The sequence below is a fragment of the Garra rufa genome, chromosome 11, assembly GCF_049309525.1.
Source record: "Garra rufa chromosome 11, GarRuf1.0, whole genome shotgun sequence".
Classification (NCBI taxonomy): domain Eukaryota; kingdom Metazoa; phylum Chordata; class Actinopteri; order Cypriniformes; family Cyprinidae; genus Garra; species Garra rufa.
This window is the reverse complement of record NC_133371.1, coordinates 1,959,835-1,980,194: the sequence shown is the minus strand read 5'-3', so window position 1 is coordinate 1,980,194 and position 20,360 is coordinate 1,959,835. Positions and strand designations below refer to the sequence as shown.

The 20,360-nt window shown below is 36.5% G+C and overlaps 2 protein-coding genes across 9 annotated transcripts in view; one reads left to right on the top strand and one right to left on the bottom strand.

Annotated features, from left to right (window-relative positions):
- LOC141345896 (Wilms tumor protein homolog) lies at window positions 1–5,938 on the top strand. The gene is made up of 4 exons (XM_073850820.1): window positions 1–145; window positions 3,235–3,324; window positions 4,506–4,598; window positions 4,699–5,938. The coding sequence occupies exons 1-4, from the start codon at window positions 70–72 to the stop codon at window positions 4,818–4,820; spliced, it is 381 nt and encodes a 126-aa protein (XP_073706921.1). The 5' UTR covers window positions 1–69; the 3' UTR covers window positions 4,821–5,938.
- A 3,271-nt stretch (window positions 5,939–9,209) lies between these two features.
- The window catches only part of kifc3 (kinesin family member C3), a 100,281-nt gene continuing 89,130 nt past the window's right edge, over window positions 9,210–20,360 (bottom strand). For 7 of the 8 annotated variants that reach the window (XM_073850908.1, XM_073850902.1, XM_073850905.1 and 4 more), the window contains 8 exons: window positions 20,152–20,282; window positions 19,583–19,706; window positions 16,667–16,796; window positions 16,124–16,353; window positions 14,738–14,890; window positions 13,078–13,204; window positions 12,842–12,888; window positions 9,210–10,131 (listed from right to left, as the gene is read on the bottom strand). In XM_073850908.1, the coding sequence (XP_073707009.1) occupies window positions 10,123–10,131; window positions 12,842–12,888; window positions 13,078–13,204; window positions 14,738–14,890; window positions 16,124–16,353; window positions 16,667–16,796; window positions 19,583–19,706; window positions 20,152–20,282 (951 nt within the window). In that variant the 3' untranslated portion in view covers window positions 9,210–10,122. The remainder of the gene's footprint in view (window positions 10,132–12,841; window positions 12,889–13,077; window positions 13,205–14,737; window positions 14,891–16,123; window positions 16,354–16,666; window positions 16,797–19,582; window positions 19,707–20,151; window positions 20,283–20,360) is intronic. The other variant, XM_073850903.1, reaches the window with a different exon arrangement.

Below are 20,360 nucleotides of genomic sequence, written 5' to 3'. Positions count from 1 at the left end.
GATGTGCGGAGAGTACCAGGCATCACTCCCTCCATTAAATCATCAGAGAGCAGTGAGAAACGGCCTTTCATGTGTTCTTACCCCGGCTGCAGTAAGAGATACTTCAAACTGTCCCATCTGCAGATGCACGGCAGGAAACACACAGGTGAGATGGCACCATATGAGGACGATACAAAAAAATATGAGTTTTCCAAGAAACAAGCCTGCTTTTATAGTCTAGATTGAGATATTTTTCCTTTTAAAAAGAGCAGCAGGTAAGATTTACAGTGTTATGCAACATGCATAACAAAGTCATAATTCATACGTGAATCTATTTTTTCAGACATTGATTCAATTAGAAGATGTGAAAATTTCTCCATTGCTTAAAAACATAAATTCATGAGATCGGGTCCCTGGACATTTGAATTTCAGCTCTCAGGAATGTCTGACTTTATTCTAGTGACGGTGTGAGTCTGATAACAGCAATGATTCACAACCATGAATAAGCACACACACACACACACACACACACACACACACACACACACACACACACACACACACACACACTTCACTAGAAGTAAGCATAAGCTCACTTAGTAGGGATTTTTTTGTGTTATCCATGGCAACATGACATAAAGATGTCTCTTATGCTCATCAAGGCTGCATTTATTTGATTAAAAATACAGAAAAAAATAGTAATATTGCAAAATGTTTTTACAATATAAAATAATGTTTTTTATTTGAACATACTTTAAAATAGAATTTATTCCTGTGATGAAAAGCTGAATTTTTATCAGCTGTTACTCCAGTGTTAAATGATCTTCAGAAATCATTCTAATATGCTGATTTATTATTAGAATGATCAATGATAATATCAACAGTTGTGCTGCCAAATATTTTTTGGAACCTGTGATTTTTTTTTTCAGGATTCGTTCATGAATAACAAGTTTAAAAAGTACAGTGTTTATTCAAAATATATTTTTTTATAACAATGTAAATTATTTATTATTAACTTTTAATAAACTTTTAATTATTAACTTAATACATCCTTGGTGAATAAAAGTATAAAAAAAAAATGAAACAATAAAAATGTACTGACCCCAAACTTTTGAATGGTAGGTTATATAGCTTGTTGTGAGTTAAAGTTGGTTAATGTATCAGCTTGGGACCTTATTGTAAAATGTTACCAAAAATGTTTTCATTCACACAAAAACTGATATATTTCTTGTTTCTATTACAATTAATTAGAAGATAGACATTGTAAATTGTTAAATTAATAAATGTAAATATGCATTTTTTGTTATTTTTTATCACAGAAAATATCATGGTGATTTTACTGTACTGTAAACTACCATTTGGTAAGATAATAACTAATTAAAGGGATGGTTCGGAGTAGAATTGACTTCATTGCTATGCACTCCGAAGCCCATCTAAATACCCCATCCGAAGTTTTTTTTTTTACCTTAGTCGAACATTTATGGAGATATTAGAGTTTTTCGAATTGCTTGTTACAGGAGTGAATGGTACATGTGATGTATCTCGTAAATTGCACCACTAAACGTGCAAGTAATCATACCAAACTTGTACAGTAGTGTAAATAGGTTATGTACTCACAAAACGCTGCATCAGAACATTCGTAAGTCCACCATGAGTGTTTTAAAAACACGTTTTACCCGAGAACTACTAGTCTCAGAAACTACACGTCGACGTCACTTCCCTGGTTTGAAAAAAGCACGTAAAAGTCCTCCTACTACATCTGTGTGCATGTCAACTTGTAGGAGGACTTTTACGTGCTTTTTTCAAACCAGGGAAGTGACGTCGACGTGTCGCCATTTGTAGTTTTTGAGACTAGTAGGGATCGGCTAAAACGTGTTTTTAAAACACACATGGTGGACTTACAAATGTGCTGATGCAGCGTTTTGTGAGTACATAACCTATTTACACTACTGTACAAGTTTGGTATGATTACTTGCACGTTTAGTGGTGCAATTTACGAGATACATCACATGTACCATTCACTCCTGTAACAAGCAATTCGAAAAACTCTAATATCTCCATAAATGTTCGACTAAGGTAAAAAAAACTTCGGATGGGGTATTTACATAGGTTTCGGAGAGCATAGCAATGAAGTCAATTCTACTCCGAACCATCCCTTTAACTATAATTAATAAATACTGTAACACATGCATTGCTTATTTTTTTTTGCTAAAGAACTAAGTACAGTTGCAGTCAAAAGTTTACATACACCTTGCAGAATCTGCAAAATGTTAATTATTTGACCAAAATAAGAGGGATCATACAAAATGCATGTTATTTTTTATTTAGTACTGACCTGAATAAGATAAAAAAAACCCCGAAACATTTACATTTAGTCCAAAAGAGAAAATTATAGTTGAAATTATAAAAATGACTCTGTTCAAAAGTTTACACACACTTGATTCTTAATACTGTGTGTGTGTAAACTTTTGAAATTCAACTATTATTTTCTCTTGTGGACTATGCAAACGTCTTTTATGTGAAACATCTTATTCATGTCAGTACTAAATAAAAATATTATGCAATTTTGTATGATCTCTCTTATTTTGGTTAAATAATTAGCATTTTGCAGATTCTGCAAGGTGTATGTAAACGTTTGACCTCAACTAAATTGTAAATTGTTACTGAAATGTTTTTAAGTTGCATAGAAACTGACCTATTTCTATCATTGTTATTATTCTAATAATTAGAAGCATTGGATAAAAGTGTCTCCCACATGAACAAATGTAAATGTTCATTGCTGGAAATGTTATATAAAATAATTCTATTTTCTACCACAGAAACCATAATTGGTTTCAGTAAAACAATAATAAAATATAAGAATAATAGATCAATATAGGTCTTAAGTTGCCTTTCTGTAATTTTTGATTAATTTATTTTAAAGATACTGGTGGTAATACCATTTTACCTCTGGAGCATCTCTATTTTGGCGCAATGTTACCATAGTAAATGATTTGTCTCACCAAATTCTTTGAATCACCAGCATTACTAAGAAACATCTGGAGTGAGTAATATGTGACCTCATGGCATGTACAGTTTTAAAGATAAATGCATGATTTATGACATTTTGTGTTCCAACAATATAAATGCTCCGTTCAAACGGCGCCCCCTTGTGGAAGCTTCATGTTAATGGCAGCGTTTACACTCATGTCCACACATCAGTCCTCTAACACATATGGTCAGTTATGGACTAACGTTGTTCTCTGTCATGTGCAGGTGAAAAGCCCTACCAGTGTGACTTCACAGGCTGCGGCCGCAGGTTTTCCAGATCTGACCAACTCAAGAGACACCAGCGCAGACACACAGGTTAGACACGGTTAAACACTCCAGGACAGAAATATTGGAGTTTTGTGCTCTGAAGTCATTTATGAGATTGCACAAAATGTTTTTTATAATGGAAAAAAGGTTCTTTAGATTAATAAAATATTCTTTACACTAAGAAAAAAGTGACTGAAAGGACACTAAAAAAGGTGGTTCTATGACACTACTGCCAAAAACCCTGTTGGAACCTTTCATTTTAAACTATAGTTTACTCTTAAAGGGATAGTTCACCCAAAAATAAAAATCATGTCATTAATAACTCACCCTCACTTTGTTACAAACCTGCAAGACCTTCGTTCATCGTCGGAGCACAAATTAAGATATTTTTGATGAAGATCAAGAGCTTTCTGACCCCGCATAGACAGAAATGCAACTGACATGTTCAAGGCTCAGAAACGTAGTAAGGATATCATTAAAATAATTAAAATAGGAACTACATGAGGGTGTTTAATGACAGAATTTTCATTTTTTGGGTTAACTATGTCTTTAAATGTCACATATGCTACTAGAATATAAAGAAAGAAAGACAGCCCAGAAGAGTAAGACTGAATTTTATATTAAATTCAACTGTGAATAGTTGTTCAGGAGTCCCTTGTTTGTCCTGAACAGTTAAACTGGCCGCTGTTCTTCAGAAAAATCCTTCAGCTCCCAGAAATTCTTTGGTTTTTCAGCATTTTTGTGTTCCAACAATGACTGTATGATTTTGAGATTTATCTTTTGACACTGAGGACGACTGAGGGACTCATATGCAACTATTACAGAAGGTTCAAACGCTCACTAATGCTCCAAAAGGAAAGACGATGCATTAAGAGCCGGGGGGTGAAAACTTTTGAACTGAATGAAGATGTGTACATTTTTTTTATTTTGCCTAAATATCATATTTTTTTCATTTAGTACTGCCTTTTCAGAAGCTACAGTAGACACTTACATGTTTCCCAGATGACAAAATAAGTTCATTTCAAGTGTCTTACTCTTCTGGGAAGACAGCCCAAAGTTAATAGTGACTCGTCTTGTACTCAGGGGCATACCCAATTTTTGTCCAATCAGATGCTTTACATTGAGATTGCCCCACCCACTAATTCCAGCTGTCATATATCCCTCACTTGCATGAAGTATGTAAAGCCCACCACAGCTGTCTGTCTCTGTCTCCTGCTTTGCTCCTATAGGTGTCAAACCCTTTCAGTGTGAGACATGTCAAAGAAAGTTTTCACGCTCAGACCATCTGAAGACCCACACTCGGACTCATACAGGTAAAACAAGTGCGTAAGCCTTTTTTTCTCAAAACCATTTGATCTATTTGTTGCATATGCATTGATTTGATTACAGCACATCATTGAAATGTGTTCCTGTGGTTGTCAGGTGAGAAGCCGTTTACGTGCCGCTGGCCCAGCTGTCAGAAAAAGTTTGCCCGCTCAGATGAGCTGGTCAGACATCACAGTATGCATCAGAGAAACGTGAGCAAACTCCAGCCTGCTGTTTGAGACGCTGTACATATAAACACACACACACACACACACACACACACACACGCTAAAACACTCTCAACAGTCAAGACCTGTCAGTCAGTAAACTGCACTGCTGATAACATGAAGTCACAGCAAAATGCAAATTTACTACATTATTTACTACAGCATCCCTGTAAAAATCAAATGATGCTGAATGCATACAGTTGAGGTCAAAAGTTTACATACTGCAAAATATCATTATTTTAGCAAAATAAAAGGGATCATATAAAATGCATGTTATTTTAAATTAAGTACTGACCTGAATAAGATATTTCACATAAAAGATCTTTGCATTTAATATACGAGAAAATAAGTTGAATTTATAAAAATGACCCCGTTCAAAAGTTTACATGCATTAACTGGATACACAGCTGGGGTTTTTTGTTTAGTGATAGTTGTTCATGAGTCCCTTGTTTGTCCTGAACAGTTAAACTGCCTGCTGTTTCTTCAGAAAAATCTATCAGCTCCCATAAACTCTTTGGTTTTTCAGCATTTTTGTGTATTTGAACCCTTTCCAACAATGATTGTATGATTCTGAGATCCATCTTTTCACACTGAGGACAACTGAGAGACTCTATTACAGAAGGTTCAAACATGGATGCTTCAGAGGGAAAGACAATGCATTAAGAGCCAGGGGTGAAAACTTTTGAACAGAATGAAGATTTGTACATTTTTCTTATTTTGCCCAAATATCATATTTTTTCATTTAGTACTGCCCTTCAGAAGCTACAGTAGATACTTACATGTTTTCCAGATGTCAAAATAAGTTCATTTTACCCTGATCAAAAATGTTGGCAAAATAATTAACGTTTTGCAGATTCTGCAAGGTAAACGACTTCAACTGTAAATATGTACTTTTATTAAAGTTTGCCGTATTGTATCTGACATGGAACACTGCTATTTACTGAAGAATGTGTCTGCATCATTTTGGGTCATCTCATTTTGTAAATAAGAACTGTTTTTCCATTTGCCATTTTTTACATATATGGACAGTTGATTGCACTGGGTATACTTGTATTTTTTTTAAATGGCAAGATGTGCTGGGTCACTTTCATTTCTTAATTTGGAAAACAAATTGTGGATGAGTTTTTAGTGTAAAAATCATATGCACTGTAATGCCTTTGTATATATTATGTGTTACGTGACAGCAGTCTTTCTTAAAATGCCTTTTATAATAAACTACATTATACAAAATTTTTTCGCAAACTCGATCTCATCAAGTTAGTGTTTTTAAACATTTTACATTTATTCCCCCTAAAAACAAAACAAAACTCAAGGTAGTAACAATATAGTTTGTGAACTTATGTTCAACTATTCTTTTTAATAGTATATCTTTTTACTATTTTTAAGTGGTTATATCTAAGTATGTGAGTTGTTTACTTACTTTTTTCAGTTAGTCTTTCCATTCATACCTTTATATAGTTCATTCAGAACACGCACAAACACAAGAGGCGTGACTTACATGACTTTCATTCATTCTCAATTACCCCCCAACAAACAAGCATGCTTTAGGGGGTCTGTTAAAACTCAATAGGCTCATGGGAAGTGAGCGAGACGCAGACTCCCACTGTAACTTTACCTGTTGGTGTTGCTGCTGGATTTTTTCCCCTCTTTTTTTTTCTCATTCAGTATTTTGAGGAGACACTGCCTCCTTGGAGGAAACGCCCCTGATATACAGTGCCCTCCATAAGTATTGGAACCGTAAAGACAAAATTGCTTTCTCTTCTGTGGAGTCAAAACATTTGCAAATATGATTAAAGATGAATATGAGACAAAACTACAGAATGTCACATTTTGTTATTAGGTCTCTCGACATGTTTTACCAAATAAAAAGGACAGCACTTTTAGAGTTCATCCCACTATTTGATGTGAGCATAAGTATTGGAACAGTTGAATTTAAGGCAGATGTAAAAGATTAAAGGCTAATATTTAGTTGCAGATCCCTTGTGTGCAATCACAGCAGTGAGTCTGCGACCCATAGACATCACCAGACTCTTGGTCTTATGCTTTGAAATGCTTTTTCCTGGCCTTTAATGCAGCCAATTCCAACTGTTGCATGTTTTGGGGAGTTTCTACCTTTAATCTCCTCTTCATCTGATTTAAATCTGGAGATTAAGGCAATCTAAGACTTTCCATTTCTTTGCCCTGATGAACTCCTTGACTGAACTGGCAGGGTGTTTTGGGTTATTGTCCTGATCCAATATGAAGTGGTTTCTGATGAGTCTGGTGGTATTTTCATGATTATTAGTAGCCAAGATGGTTTTGTACCCTTCCAAATTCATTCTGCTACTGTCATCATGCATTGAGTCATCATTAAAATTGAGAGGGACTGTTCCAGAAGCAGCCATGCATGCCCACCTCCACTATGCTTTTCAGATGAGGTTGTATGTAGTGTTAATTTCGTCAGACGAGACGAGACGAAATATGTTCGTCAACGACCTTTTTTTTCATGACTAAGACGAGACGATGACAAGACTGCACCACTGTCCAAAAACGCTGACTAAGACTAAATTAACATGCATTATTGTTGACGAAAAAAGACGAGACGAAAATGTTTTGCATAAAATAAAAACTAAGATAAAATCTCTCTTCATTTTCGTCTACAATCGTCTCTGCTTTTTCATCAGCTGTTATGGCTTAGAAACATTCAAACTGCGCTTTGGCGCGATGGCTGGCGCTGAGCCAGAGACGGACGAGCTCTGCTCTTGTCATAAAATCACAACTATGCAGTGTTTTTAACCACATAACGCTTATTTTAGGTTTCAGACATTTAAATACACATAAGTACTAGTAAAAGGAGACATTTAGAGTTTGTAAAATACACACATAGGTCTATGGAAGCAGCAAATAACAATCTATTCAAATATAATTTGCCGATGTGTTTTATTCATATCACATACACATAGGCTTAGTAACTAAAAAGTTCACTCTATTCCTCTTCTAGTTCACCAGCCACCTACTTGCATGTATTTCGGGAGAAACGGATGAATGTATATGTGCTGTAAATACGGCTGACAGGACTCTCTGAGTCTGAACGGCAGCGCGAACAAACATGGCCGCGCCCATCTCACGTTACAGATTACGATCCAGATAATTTATATAGGGTTTTAAACGACGAAACATACTAATTCACACATATTTGTGAATCGGAATATTAGATAGTCCATGGCATGGTAAGCAAGTGTGTGAGTATTCTGGATAAAAAAGGAAAAACGAAATAAAAGCGATCTATCTGTCATACAGTGTTATTGTGTCTGTGTTGTGTCACGTGACAAGCTTGATGCGTCGCCATGGAAACAATAAGGACGAACGTTCTAAAATAACGGTCGCTTAAAAAAAAACTCACTCTCAGGGGTCCGCTAGAATATTTTAAACTCATCACCACTGAAAGGGTTAATCATTTGTGAATGTGTCTCCTAAATCAGAAATTGAAAACCAGACACGTTTAACATTTGCATTCAACAAAAATCATTCAACAAGTGTATTTTGTCAGGTAATTATGACATTTAACCAATGTTTGAGATATGTGAAACACTTTTTTTTTTACTGAAATGTGTATCAGTAATAATCTCAGTAATAATGTGTTATTTTAAAAAAAGACTACAATTTTTTGACTAAACCTAGACTAAAATATATTGAGTTCTTTTTTGACTAAAACTAGACAAAAATTAAAAGACTTTTAGTCGACTAAAACTTGACTAAGATACCTTGAGTTTTCTTTTGACTAAAACTAGACTAAAATGACGAGACTTTTAGTCAACTAAAACTTGACTAACAAAAAAAGATATGTGAATGACTAAATATGACTAAAACTAACAAGGACATTTGGCACAAGACTAAGACTAAATTAAAAATAGGTGACGAAATTAACACTAGTTGTATGCTTAGAATCATTCGCAGTTCCCTTTTGCTTTCCCATCACTTAGATAAAAGTTAAATCTCATTGGTCCATAAACTCAGTTCCAAAACTCTACTGGCTCACCTTTGTGCTTTTTTGCAAACTCTACTCTTGCATTTCTACTTTTGGTGCTGATCAGAGGTTTGTATCTTGCTGTGTCAAAATCTCCCGTGGACAGTAGATTGTCAGAGCATCACCCCAGATTTCTGGAGGTTGTTTGCGATTTTACAGACATGTATTTTAGGGTTTAATTTCACAGCTTTTATGATTTTGTCTTTGCTCTCCATAAGTATTGGAACCGTACTGTATATGAAATTCCTTACTAAAAACTGTGATGAAATCAGAAAGATGTGTCCAACATGTTGCGCTATAATATAAGCTATATGTAATCCTTTACACTAAACCAACATTCATTTTACATGAGCAAAGAAAATGGAAATTTGCAACAAGAATAATTTCTCCCAAAGTTTGGTTTGGAGCATTTATTAAAAAGTGTGTACAAAAACAAAACTGCATACAAACGTACACCAATGTGAATACGAGCAAGCAAGACCCCAGAAACGGTTCCAGAAACGGTTCCAGATGAACGTTTGTAGTGTTGTCTTTAGTGTGGGGTCACATGGAATGCATTTCTATATACAGATCTAGTCATCGTCCTGTTTAGCAAACACTGTATTCCGCTTCACCGCACAAAAACTGTTAATGATTGTCCTAAAATGAATGAGCGCTGAACGCATGCATGGATCAGGAAGACGGTCCGGGCTTTTAACGGCCTTCAAGTTTCTATGTACAAAAACGACAAAACGCTACTGAGATTTGAATGTTTGCATTATTTCTTATTGCCACTATGAAACACAGAATTGTTCAAAAGCTTATGGGGTGTGAAATATTGACTTGTTCTTTTAGGAAAAAAAGAAAGAGAAAAGCAGGATCTCTTCAAGATCAAGGAATAAAAATTAAAATCTCGCTCAGCCACACGAATATATACATACACGTACATTCAAGCTTCTAGAAATCAAATCGCATTTACATTACATCAACATTACAAATGACAGCCTAGACTAGACTAAAGTGCTTTATTGCCCAGAAATACTTTGCCATAACAGAAGGGTCTTCTCATCCTGAGGCAGCAGGTGTTGTCGAGAGGTCAGCGGGAGTGTTGATCAATCGCGTATCGTCACCGTAAAATTAAGTCGCTCATTCCGATTAAAAGAAATGTCACTTCAGTCATCATAGTTCTTAACTTGAACCCTGATTGGCCGGTTAAGCTCCTCTGCTTCAGCGAGAAATCTCTTTCATTGGTTCATTCAAGAAAAAAGCTGATTGGTCGAGAGGTTTGAAGGATGGACCCTCTTTGAGGCGTTCCTCATGCTGTCAACTTCATTCGTCCTATAAATGAGAAAAAATGTGGGTATTACATATGTAATCATGACTAATTCAGAAAGTTTTTCCAGTTTACAGGAAATACTGGACTTAGAAAGCATGTTGTTGCTATGGAATCCACACAACAGAGCAACAACAAAAGAAGACTGTTCCATTTAGATTTCACTTACTATCTTACTGCAACTTCCGCACACTATTTTTACCATATTTCCAAGTATAGTTCAAATGTCTTGCAGTTCAGACAATGGGGGCGTTGTAGTTAGTCATTTTGTTATTCATTCCTGACAAGAAACACTCGTTCTGTTGCAAAACCAAGTAAGCTGCCTACATAGGTTAGATTTTAGGGCATTGTAGATAGCCCTGTATTATGCTGCCTGATAAAACAAGTTTCAGACAAATTATTAAGGCAGCTTCACAAGTAGCCTTTACAGAGGATCTATAATTGCTGTCCAAGACAAATATTTGGTTTGAAAATTCTGTGCGATAACATTGTTTGAATAATTTACTGTTAAAAATTTAACGATTTACCCAACTTATGATGCGATATGATTCGCATTACTAATTTCACAATTAGATTTTCTCAATTTTTGGATCAAATTGATATTTAAAACCATTTATAAATGAAGAGATGCCCTTTTATTATTTCTCAGACACAATGCTGCACATTATGTTGTGAAACTGATGTGTCAAAAAAAAAGTAACTGCAACTTCATCTCGCAATTCTGACTTTTTACAATTTGCAATTGCGAGTCTACATCTTGCAATTCAGATTTTTTTTCTCACCGTTGCGAGAAAACATCTCATAATTGACTTTTCTTGCAATTCTGACTTTCTCACAACTGCGAGTTTATATTTTGCAATTCTGACTTTTCTCAGAATTGCGTGATACAAACTTGCATATCTGACTTTTTTTTACAATTCTGGCTTTTTTCTTGCAATTGCGAGTTTACATTTCGCAAATCTGACTTTTTTGCACAATTGCAAGTTTATATCTCGCAACTGACTTTCTCACAACTCTGAGTTTATATCTTGCAATTCTGACTTTCTCTTGCAACTGCGAGTTTATATCGCAAATGACTTTTTTTCGCAATTGCGAGTTTACATTTTGCAATTCTGACTTCTCACAACTGTGAGTTTATATCTCGCAATTCAGACTTTTTTTTCGCAATTGCAAGTTTACATCTTGTAATTCTGACTTCTTGAAATTGCAAGTTTACATTTTGCAATTCTGACTTTTCTCACAACAGAGTTTAGCTCTCGCAATTCTACCTTTTTTTTGCAATTGCAAGTTTACATCTCGCAATTTTGAAATTTTTCTCGCAATTGCGAATTTACATTTCGCAATTGACTTTTCTTGCAACTGCATCATACAAACTCACAAATCTGACCTTTTCCCTCACAATTCTGGCTTTTTTCTTGTAACTGCGAGTTTACATCTCGCAATTGACTTTTCTTGTAATTGCAAGTTTGTATTTCACAATTCTGACTCTCACAACTGTGAGTTTATATCTCGGAATTCTTACATTTTTCTTAGAATTGCAAGATATAAACCTAAAATTTATATCTTTTTCTCCTCAGAATTGCATGATATATACTTGCAACTTTGACTTATTCAGAATTGCAAGTTTATATCTCACAACTGTGACCTTTTTTTCTTAGAATTGCAAGTTTATATCTCCCAGTTCCAACTTTATAACATGCAATTGTGAGTTATTAGGTCAGAACTGTGAAATATAAACTATTAATTCTGAGAACTTTAGTCTTTTTTCCCCTCAAAGTTGTACTTTATAACTTGCAATTCTGAGAAAAAAAGTCAGAATTGCGTGAAATGAACTTGCAATTAGAAAGGAAAAAAAATAGCAGAATTGTGAGATACAAGCAAGTCAGATTTGCGAGTTTTTTCTCTCACAATTCTGACTTTCTCACAATTGTGAGTTTATATGACAATTATGAAAAAAAAAAGTCAGAATTGTTAAATAAAGTCACAATAACTTTTTTTTTTTTTTTACTTTTTATTCAGTGGCAGAAACAGAATTCAAATTAAAGGTTTTTCACACTGAATATCTGTCCTCTTGTATAAGAAAACAGCAGCTCACTAAGTTTTAGAAGAGAGCTGCTGTAATTAGTATTGAACATTTCTGTGACTCATTTACCCTCACATGACAATTACATTTGTCACAAAATTAAAAGTCATCCTTTGTCACCACCACAGTGCAGCCCAGCCAATCAAAAGCAGAGCTGTAAGTGAAGACATAAAAACAAAAAATATTTTCACCGCTCTCTCTCTCTCACACACACACACACACACACACACACACACACACACACACACACACACACACACACACACACACACACACACACACACACACACACACACACACACACACACACACACACACACACACACACACACACACACACACACAGTGAATACGGTGCACAGTTGCAAAAATCACAAGACAACGAATATAAATCAATTGGACAAATACAGTAAGCTTGTACAAGGCCAAACAAAACTAAAAAAAGACACAAGAACAAAATAGCAGCTGATCCCAATTTACACACGCACGCACACACACACACACACACACAAAGCTTCCTGGGGTTAAAGGCGCTGTGTTAGATGGGTGGGCATTGAAGAGGTGATACGTGGGGCACCATGCCATGCTGAGCGGTTCATGCCAAGCGACCAACCACATAAAACCCCACCTACCTGCCCACCGTCCCCAATCAATGGGCTGCTTCTGTCTACCTGTCTATCTGGAAACCAACCAATTACAGTGTCACAATGCAAAGAACAGATGTCCCCTTCACATAGTGTGACCTGCATCATGTCAGATGCTATGTTTATCAAGGCTGTGTTTATGAGATCAATGCATTATTATATCAGATTATTTACAGAGTCTTATAAAAGCAGGTATTTTTGTAGTTGTTTGTCTCTTTGCTCACCTGTGGACAGCTGACTGTGGGACCTCCGTCGGGTTGTGGGGGTTTTAGAAGTGGAGGAGAGGGTTGAACCTGCGCTGCTGGCCCTTGAGATGGGGAGCGGCACAGGGGTCACGGGAGGAGAGTCCAGCTACATAAGAAAAAGAAAGATTTTTTGGTAATTAGGGGCCTCCTTCTTCTGCTCTAAGGAAGCCCATAGAACCACTTGTGGGAAAGTTGTGAAATTTGGCACACTAATTGAGGACAGTCCCAACATTAACCACAGCAAGTTTGGAGACTCTAACTCAAACTCTCTAGTGCCATTATGTGTCCAAACTTTCACTAATGTTTATGCTAATAACTTTTGAACCTTGAGGCACAGAAGGAGAATTCTAAAATCATAAAGTTTAGCTTTTTTGCTATTTTTAATCATTTGAAAAACCTACTTTTTCGAACGCATCCCGGACAGTTTGTCTGATTTTCACCAAAATTGGCTCAGATCATCTTCAGACCATGCTGGCAAAAAGTTAATGAATTCAAGTTGATCAGTCAAACCGTTCTCGAATAACACGTGAATGAATTCTACGAGAAGCATGCAAAAAATGGAAGTGAGGCTATATGTCAGCAATGGTTTGGTGTATTGAGACCAAACTTGGTGTGTGTTATAACAAGCATGACCTGAGGCTACCTGCAGTGTTTTAATGCAGTGCCACCTAGTGGTCCGAAGATATAAAAAATGGCTATTTTTACTTTTGAATAGTTTGACCGAAAATCTCAAAACTGGTCTCTTGAATCAGTACATGATGCAGAGTCGAACCATACCCCATTTTCCCCATGTCAGCCATTTTTAATTTTGTTGTAAAATGCTATATTTTACGAACGCACTGGCGTATCTTGACAAATCTTGATATGCATCTTCACCACCATGCCCTGATGGTACTTAAAGTTTGGGGGCAGTTATAATGAAAAGTTATAACGAAATATCTGAAAATGCTATGAACATGCTGAGAACATCGATACCAATTTTGCCATAATTGGCTGAACTTCCTGTCCACCATTTTGATTCATGCTCAAAACCTATTTTTTCTAACTCCTCCTAGATCGTTAGTCAGATTTTCACCAAATTTGACTCGGATCATCTTCAAACCAAGCTGGCAAAAAGTTATGAATTTCGTGTTAATAGACAAAACCGCTTTTGTATAGCGCCGCAACAAATTTGAGGCATAATGCCAGATTATGTCTGAGGCTGTATCTCTGCAAAGCTTTGACATATTGACACCAAGCTTTGTGTGTACCATTGTTACCTCACACAGAACACACCACATCAATTTGATAACAGTGCCACCTATTGGTCAAAAGTAATAAGTCATTAAATCGTATTACCAGAGGTTGTATTTATGTTTTTTTCAGCCATTTCAATTACAATGACCCTAAACTTGCTTTGATTGCTCATTGTTGCAGTTGGTCCGATGCTATATGCCATGCTTAGCTCCTCATTTTGCCAAAGTAGTGCTTGGCCCTGTGATTGCAGCTTGAATCTATATTATTGGCTATAAAACCAGCTTTTTAAAATTTTGTGCATTCTGTTTTAATGGTTTAATTAAATTGTAATAATCAAAAAGCATGTCTAACAAATCAAATTAATTTAATCACTTTGAGGATGTGTGCGTTTGTGCTGGTGTACCTCCACGCTGTCATGAGTTGGAGAGGAAGATGTTGAGGAGTTCTCTGCTTGGCGGCGTGAGGAAGACGAGGGCCCGATCTCAACAGTCCGAACACGTTGAGCGAACTTCAGAGAGCACACCGACTCACTGACATTACCCTCTAGAGGAGACACCTGAGATACAGAGAGAAACATTACAGTTGATCTCAGAATCTCAGAGCTGTGAGAAATGGCATCAGAGGGAATGTTAAACTGCAAACTAAACTAACATGATGCAGCAAAAAAGGTTTCACCTTTTTAATGTATATAATGCTGGCTTTATGTACCTGTATTGTGTAGAGCAAGCTAGGATATTACAATAGCTAATATATTTTTTTTCCTGTTCATGTGGCCACATTTTAGATAGAAATAGTTATATTTTGTAAACTTGTGATGGGAATAAGGAATTTAAGTACTGTGGTCCCAATTCATAATACACTTAATTATGATTTCATTAATCTTACAAAAACACCAAAATGTTTAAATCTCAGTTGCAATGCAACTGAAATGTTCCCAAACCCAGAAGGGTAATAAAGGCATTGATAAAATGGTCCATGTGACATCAGTGGTTCAACCGTAATTTTATAAAGCTACGAGAATACTTTTTGTGCACAAAGAAAGCAAAAATAACTTTGCGTAGTGATGCTCTCGATAATGTTGGCAGATGATGACGCGGAGAAGAACTGTTGAATAAAGGTTTTTTTTTTTGGTACAAATGTCTTCTTGTAGCTTCATTACGGTTGAACCACTGAAGTCACATGGACTATTCACATGGACTATTGTATGGGTCAGAAAGCCCATCAAAAATATCTTAATTTGTGTTCTGAAGATAAATGACGGTCTTGGAACGATATGAGGATGACGAATTAATGAAAATTTTCATTTCTGGGTGAACTAACCCTTTAAGACATACAACAGACATACAATACAGTTCAATGTATCAAGCAAAGAATTGAATAACTAATGTCCCAGTATATATATATATATATATATATATATATATATATATATATATATATATATATATGTGTAATTACAACATGCTGAGATTGCAGCTATTAGTAAATTGTGCATTGTGAACATTTATTAACAAATTTGATTTCATTTTGTCTCTAATACAACAGACTTAATGATTTCTTTACAGAATTCTGTAGCATTTTAGGTGATTTCTGTGGGAATCAGCATAAATAAGAAACACTAGAGTGTGTGCACAAACTGCTTAAAATACCTTGTCTGCTCATGCTGTACCAAGTACAGACTTTATCCCCTAAATCCATTATAATCCACTCAAAAAGTGTTGAGGGTTTAAAGTAAGCCTCTCTCCATTATAACCCTGCTGACCCAGTGATCCAGCGAGCGGTCACACACCTGCACCATCATGAGCGTCTTGCTGTCCCCACTGAGCGAGTCCTGCAGCAGGTACGTGAGACGCGAGTTCCTGAAGGGCACGTGCGAGTGTTTGGAGCGCAGGGAGTTGATGACGTCACCCAGCGCCGACAACGATTTGTTGATGCACTGAGCCTCACGCAGACGGCTGCCCTCGGCACCGGATTTGGCAATCCGCTCGGAACCGGCCAGATCCACCAGATTGAGCTTACCTGCAAAAATAAAGAAAAACGTGATTGTTTCATATTTGGATTTCAGTTATTTGTGTGATGCTGATGATGCACGGGGCAACTTTTTGAGCACTTTTATCGGGCAACTTTTTTTTTGCAATATTGTTTGGGCACTTTCCCATTGAAAATGGGTAACAGATTTCTATCTGGATAATTTAGATCAATCGTGGGCCCTGTATCTCACCTGGTTACCCATTGACGGCAACATTTGCCAAAGTGGCCCGGCAACATTGCTCAAAAAGTTGCCCAGTGTATCATCAGCCTGAGAGACAGTTTCAATAAATAGTGCGTGTACCTGAGGTACGGTGGCCCGTGGAAGAGTTGAAACCCGCCACTGTGACGATAAGGAGGGCGTGAGAGCGAGAGCTGTGCTCGTTTAGATTAGTGCACGCTGTCGCCCTGTTCATGTGACCCAGGTCAAACACCTGTAGGGTTGGTCAAAAGTCAACAGTTACAAATAATGAATTCAGCTGAAATGGGTTAAAGGAGTCATTCACTTCCAAAACAACACAATTTACTCAACCCCTTGTCATCCAAGATGTTCATTCTTTTGGTCTTTTTTTCCTCAGTCAATAAGAAATTATATTTCTTAAGGAAAACATTTCAGGATTTCTCTCTATATAACAGACTTCAATGGTGTCCCCAAGTTTGAACTTACAAAATGCAGTTTAAATACAGCTTCTAAGGGTTCTAAACGATTCCAGCCGAGAAAGAAGGGTCTTGGCTAGCAAAACAATCGATCATTTTCTAAACGAACTGATCATTTATATACTTTTTTCAACCTCAAATGCTTGTCATGTCTGCCTGCGTGAACTTCCAACTTCAAAATAGTCCTACATCGCTACACAAGTACCGACCCAGTAGGGCTGCTTGATTATGGCAAAAATCATAATCACGATTATTTTGGTCAATATTGTAATCACGATTATGACTGGGTCCAAAACGTTATATTAGTGATTCATTTAAAGATAGCAATACAACAGAAAAAAGATACAAATGAAAATTGAAAAAAAAAAAAGCCTTTTTTTGGAAAAAAAAATATTGAATACTTTTATGCAAGTCTAAAGTAGTCTAAAAGCCTACTACAGAAATTGAATGTAATTATTTGAATGTAAAATAAAACAGCGTCTTCACTGTAATAATTCAACATGCTTTGTTTCTTATTGAAACTACAGAAGTCCTTCATTCAAGAGCAGTGAGTGATTTTTCTCTTTGTATTTTTAAGTTTTATTAATATTAAGCACAGAGACGGCGGAAGGAATATTATTTGTTATATACACGTATTTTCATTTTCAACTGTTTATGATCATTTAAGACATAACTGACAAGCGCCTCTTTTTGAAATATTTTTGCTTGTATTTGACTGTTTACTTGCGCACCTTGAGCTAAAGGTAACTTTACATGTCCGTGATCTGCTCCGTCTCTGAGCGCATACACAGAACAGTGCAAGCTCTCTTTCTTGCTTTTTAAAACACAACAAATAATCATTAATAAATCAAGCACGTCCAGTTTTATGAAAGTCACGTTACATGATTTTGCTGATTTGCATGTGAAATTAGGCTTTCATGGAGGAGCGAAAGCGCACAACTGGAAAGAGGGCGCAATAAAGCACAATAATAGTTTAATCTCGATTACTGTATTTTTATAATTGTTTGAAGCAGAATCAAAACTGAATTTCGATTAACTGCACAGCCCTTTGACCCAGTGTTGACAACACAAACATCCAAAGATCATCAAACACCCTTTACAAAAAAACAAAAAACAAAGTAAAACAGTGATGCAGGATGACTTTGAAGTTGAAGAAAACAAATTGGGAGTTTTTCAACATACCCTAACTGTATTGACCCGGATTACGAGACAAGACGTGCATTTGAGGTTAAAAAATATGAAATTGTCAATTTGTTTTGAAAATGACAGATCGTTTTGCAAGATAAAACCCTTTTTCCTCGGCTGGGATTCTTCAGAGCCATTTCAAGCTGCATTTAAACTGCATTTTGGAAGTTCAAACCTGGGGGCACCATTGAAGTCCACTATATGGAGATAATTCCTGAAATGTTTTCCTCAAGAAACAATTTCCTTACGACCAAAGAAAGAAAGACATGAACATCTTGCATGACAAAGGGCAAGTAAATAATGTGTACATTTTTGTTCTGGAAGTGAACTAATCCTTTAATGCAGACCTTGCATCAGAACTGACATATTTTACTTGCTAAACGTATGAACTCTCAGTCAGATGACAGAAGTCAGGAGGCATGTAGTAGAAAGTTATTTTTAGCAAAACTTTGATCATTTAGAGGCCTTAGACATTCACATATCAAATAAAAATGTAAACATTTTAACTTAAATTATATTGTTTGTACTTTTAAACAGTAAAAATTTACTTTTTTCCCAGAGCAGAGTAGCTATGGACATGCGGTAGACAAAACATGGTGATATTCATATGCTATACGACAGGTATCATCATTAGGGGTGGGAAAAAAAATCGATATTGCAATATATTGTTGTGCTCTCTGTCACAATAAATAATCGATACACTAACGGCCAATATCGATATTTTATTACAACACAAAATGATTAATTTACCCGTTGTCAGTGTCACTGTCACTACCCAATATCTACCATTCTGTTTGCGGGGGACGCTGTTCGAGTAAATAGGGTTAAAGTGGCGGAAGCAGCGGCCAGTGAAGAACACAAGTTAACTAACAACAACAGAGATGAAGCGCAGAAAAAAGAGACGCGAGAAGAATGGCGGAAAATAACGAAAAACAAATCAAAGACCCACCCGCTAGTTGAGCATGCTGATCAGTTAGTGTTCCTCAAGAAGAATATGCCTTGATGTGACCACTGTCCAGGTTAACATAAAGCACTTTACAGTAACTTACTACTGACGTTTCAGGATCACATGTTAATTAATGTTCATGTTGTTTTTTTAATGTTCAGGCACTTTTATCTCTCTAGCCGTACAGTGTTGGAAATGTTGGCATTAATAAATGCATAAGATTTCCCTATAATGGTTATTTTTTTCTTTTTCAGTCACATATATCGTGATATATCGTTGATGAAATTTCTTCCAATATATTGAATATCGTATATATCGTGAATCGTGATATTATCATTATCGTGGGCCACATATCGCCACAGAATTGAATCGTGAGTTACCTGTATCGTCCCACCCCTAATCATCATTCTAGTTGAATGCGGTGAGCTTCACCTTGTTAATGTCCTCCACACTCTCCACTGCGAACTCTGTGAGTCCTGGCACATACAGCTGTCCGCTGCCGTCTGGACACATCTTTATATCCAGCTTCTCATTGGGATTGTCGCCCAACAGGTTCCTGTTGAAATCAGATAAACACAAATGATTAAATTCATAATTTTATCTATACTTAAAGTGGGGCGCAGATTAATATTACGCAGGCAAGCTGAATCAGGACCTATGCACATCTGTTGGAGTTACGCAACACAGCAGGAGACATAACGTGAAAAAAGAGGGACATGGTGACCAAACAGAAATGCGTGACGTGTGATCTGTTTATGTCTTACAGATGGCCTGAGAGATTTCAAATCTAATCTGTTTTTACATAACTGCTGACCAGCAGGATCTGTGGCAGGCAAGCGAAAAACCACACACACACTACACGCTGGGACAGTTATATAAAAGAGTGCCGAATATGCTGCAGTGATGAGCATGTCACGCTGAAAGCCCTCCTGCAGAGCTTTAATCATCATTTTCTCCTTGTACTGTCACTGTGTGACTCTACTTGTGTCTGTTTTTCTCACCGAAGGGTCTCGTTGTAAATTTCCACCATGCTGACGGTGATCTTATAGTCCCAGTCAGGCTTTTTCTCAGACACTTCAGAGAAGAGCAGCCGCAGAGCACGCTGGTTAATGCCAGGGTTTTCAGGGACACCCTACATGAGACACAGAGACATGACATTAAAATTACATGACCAACATGTTATGATAACAATAAATAGATGATATTAAAA

Bases quoted from the DNA above. Each gene is read 5' to 3' on its own strand.
- LOC141345896 (XM_073850820.1), top strand. From the start codon at position 70: ATGTGTTCTTACCCCGGCTGCAGTAAGAGATACTTCAAACTGTCCCAT. The intron at 3,325-4,505 runs GTTAGACACGGT...TTGCTCCTATAG, and splicing joins ACACCAGCGCAGACACACAG to GTGTCAAACCCTTTCAGTGT. The intron at 4,599-4,698 runs GTGCGTAAGCCT...TGTGGTTGTCAG, and splicing joins GACTCATACAGGTAAAACAA to GTGAGAAGCCGTTTACGTGC.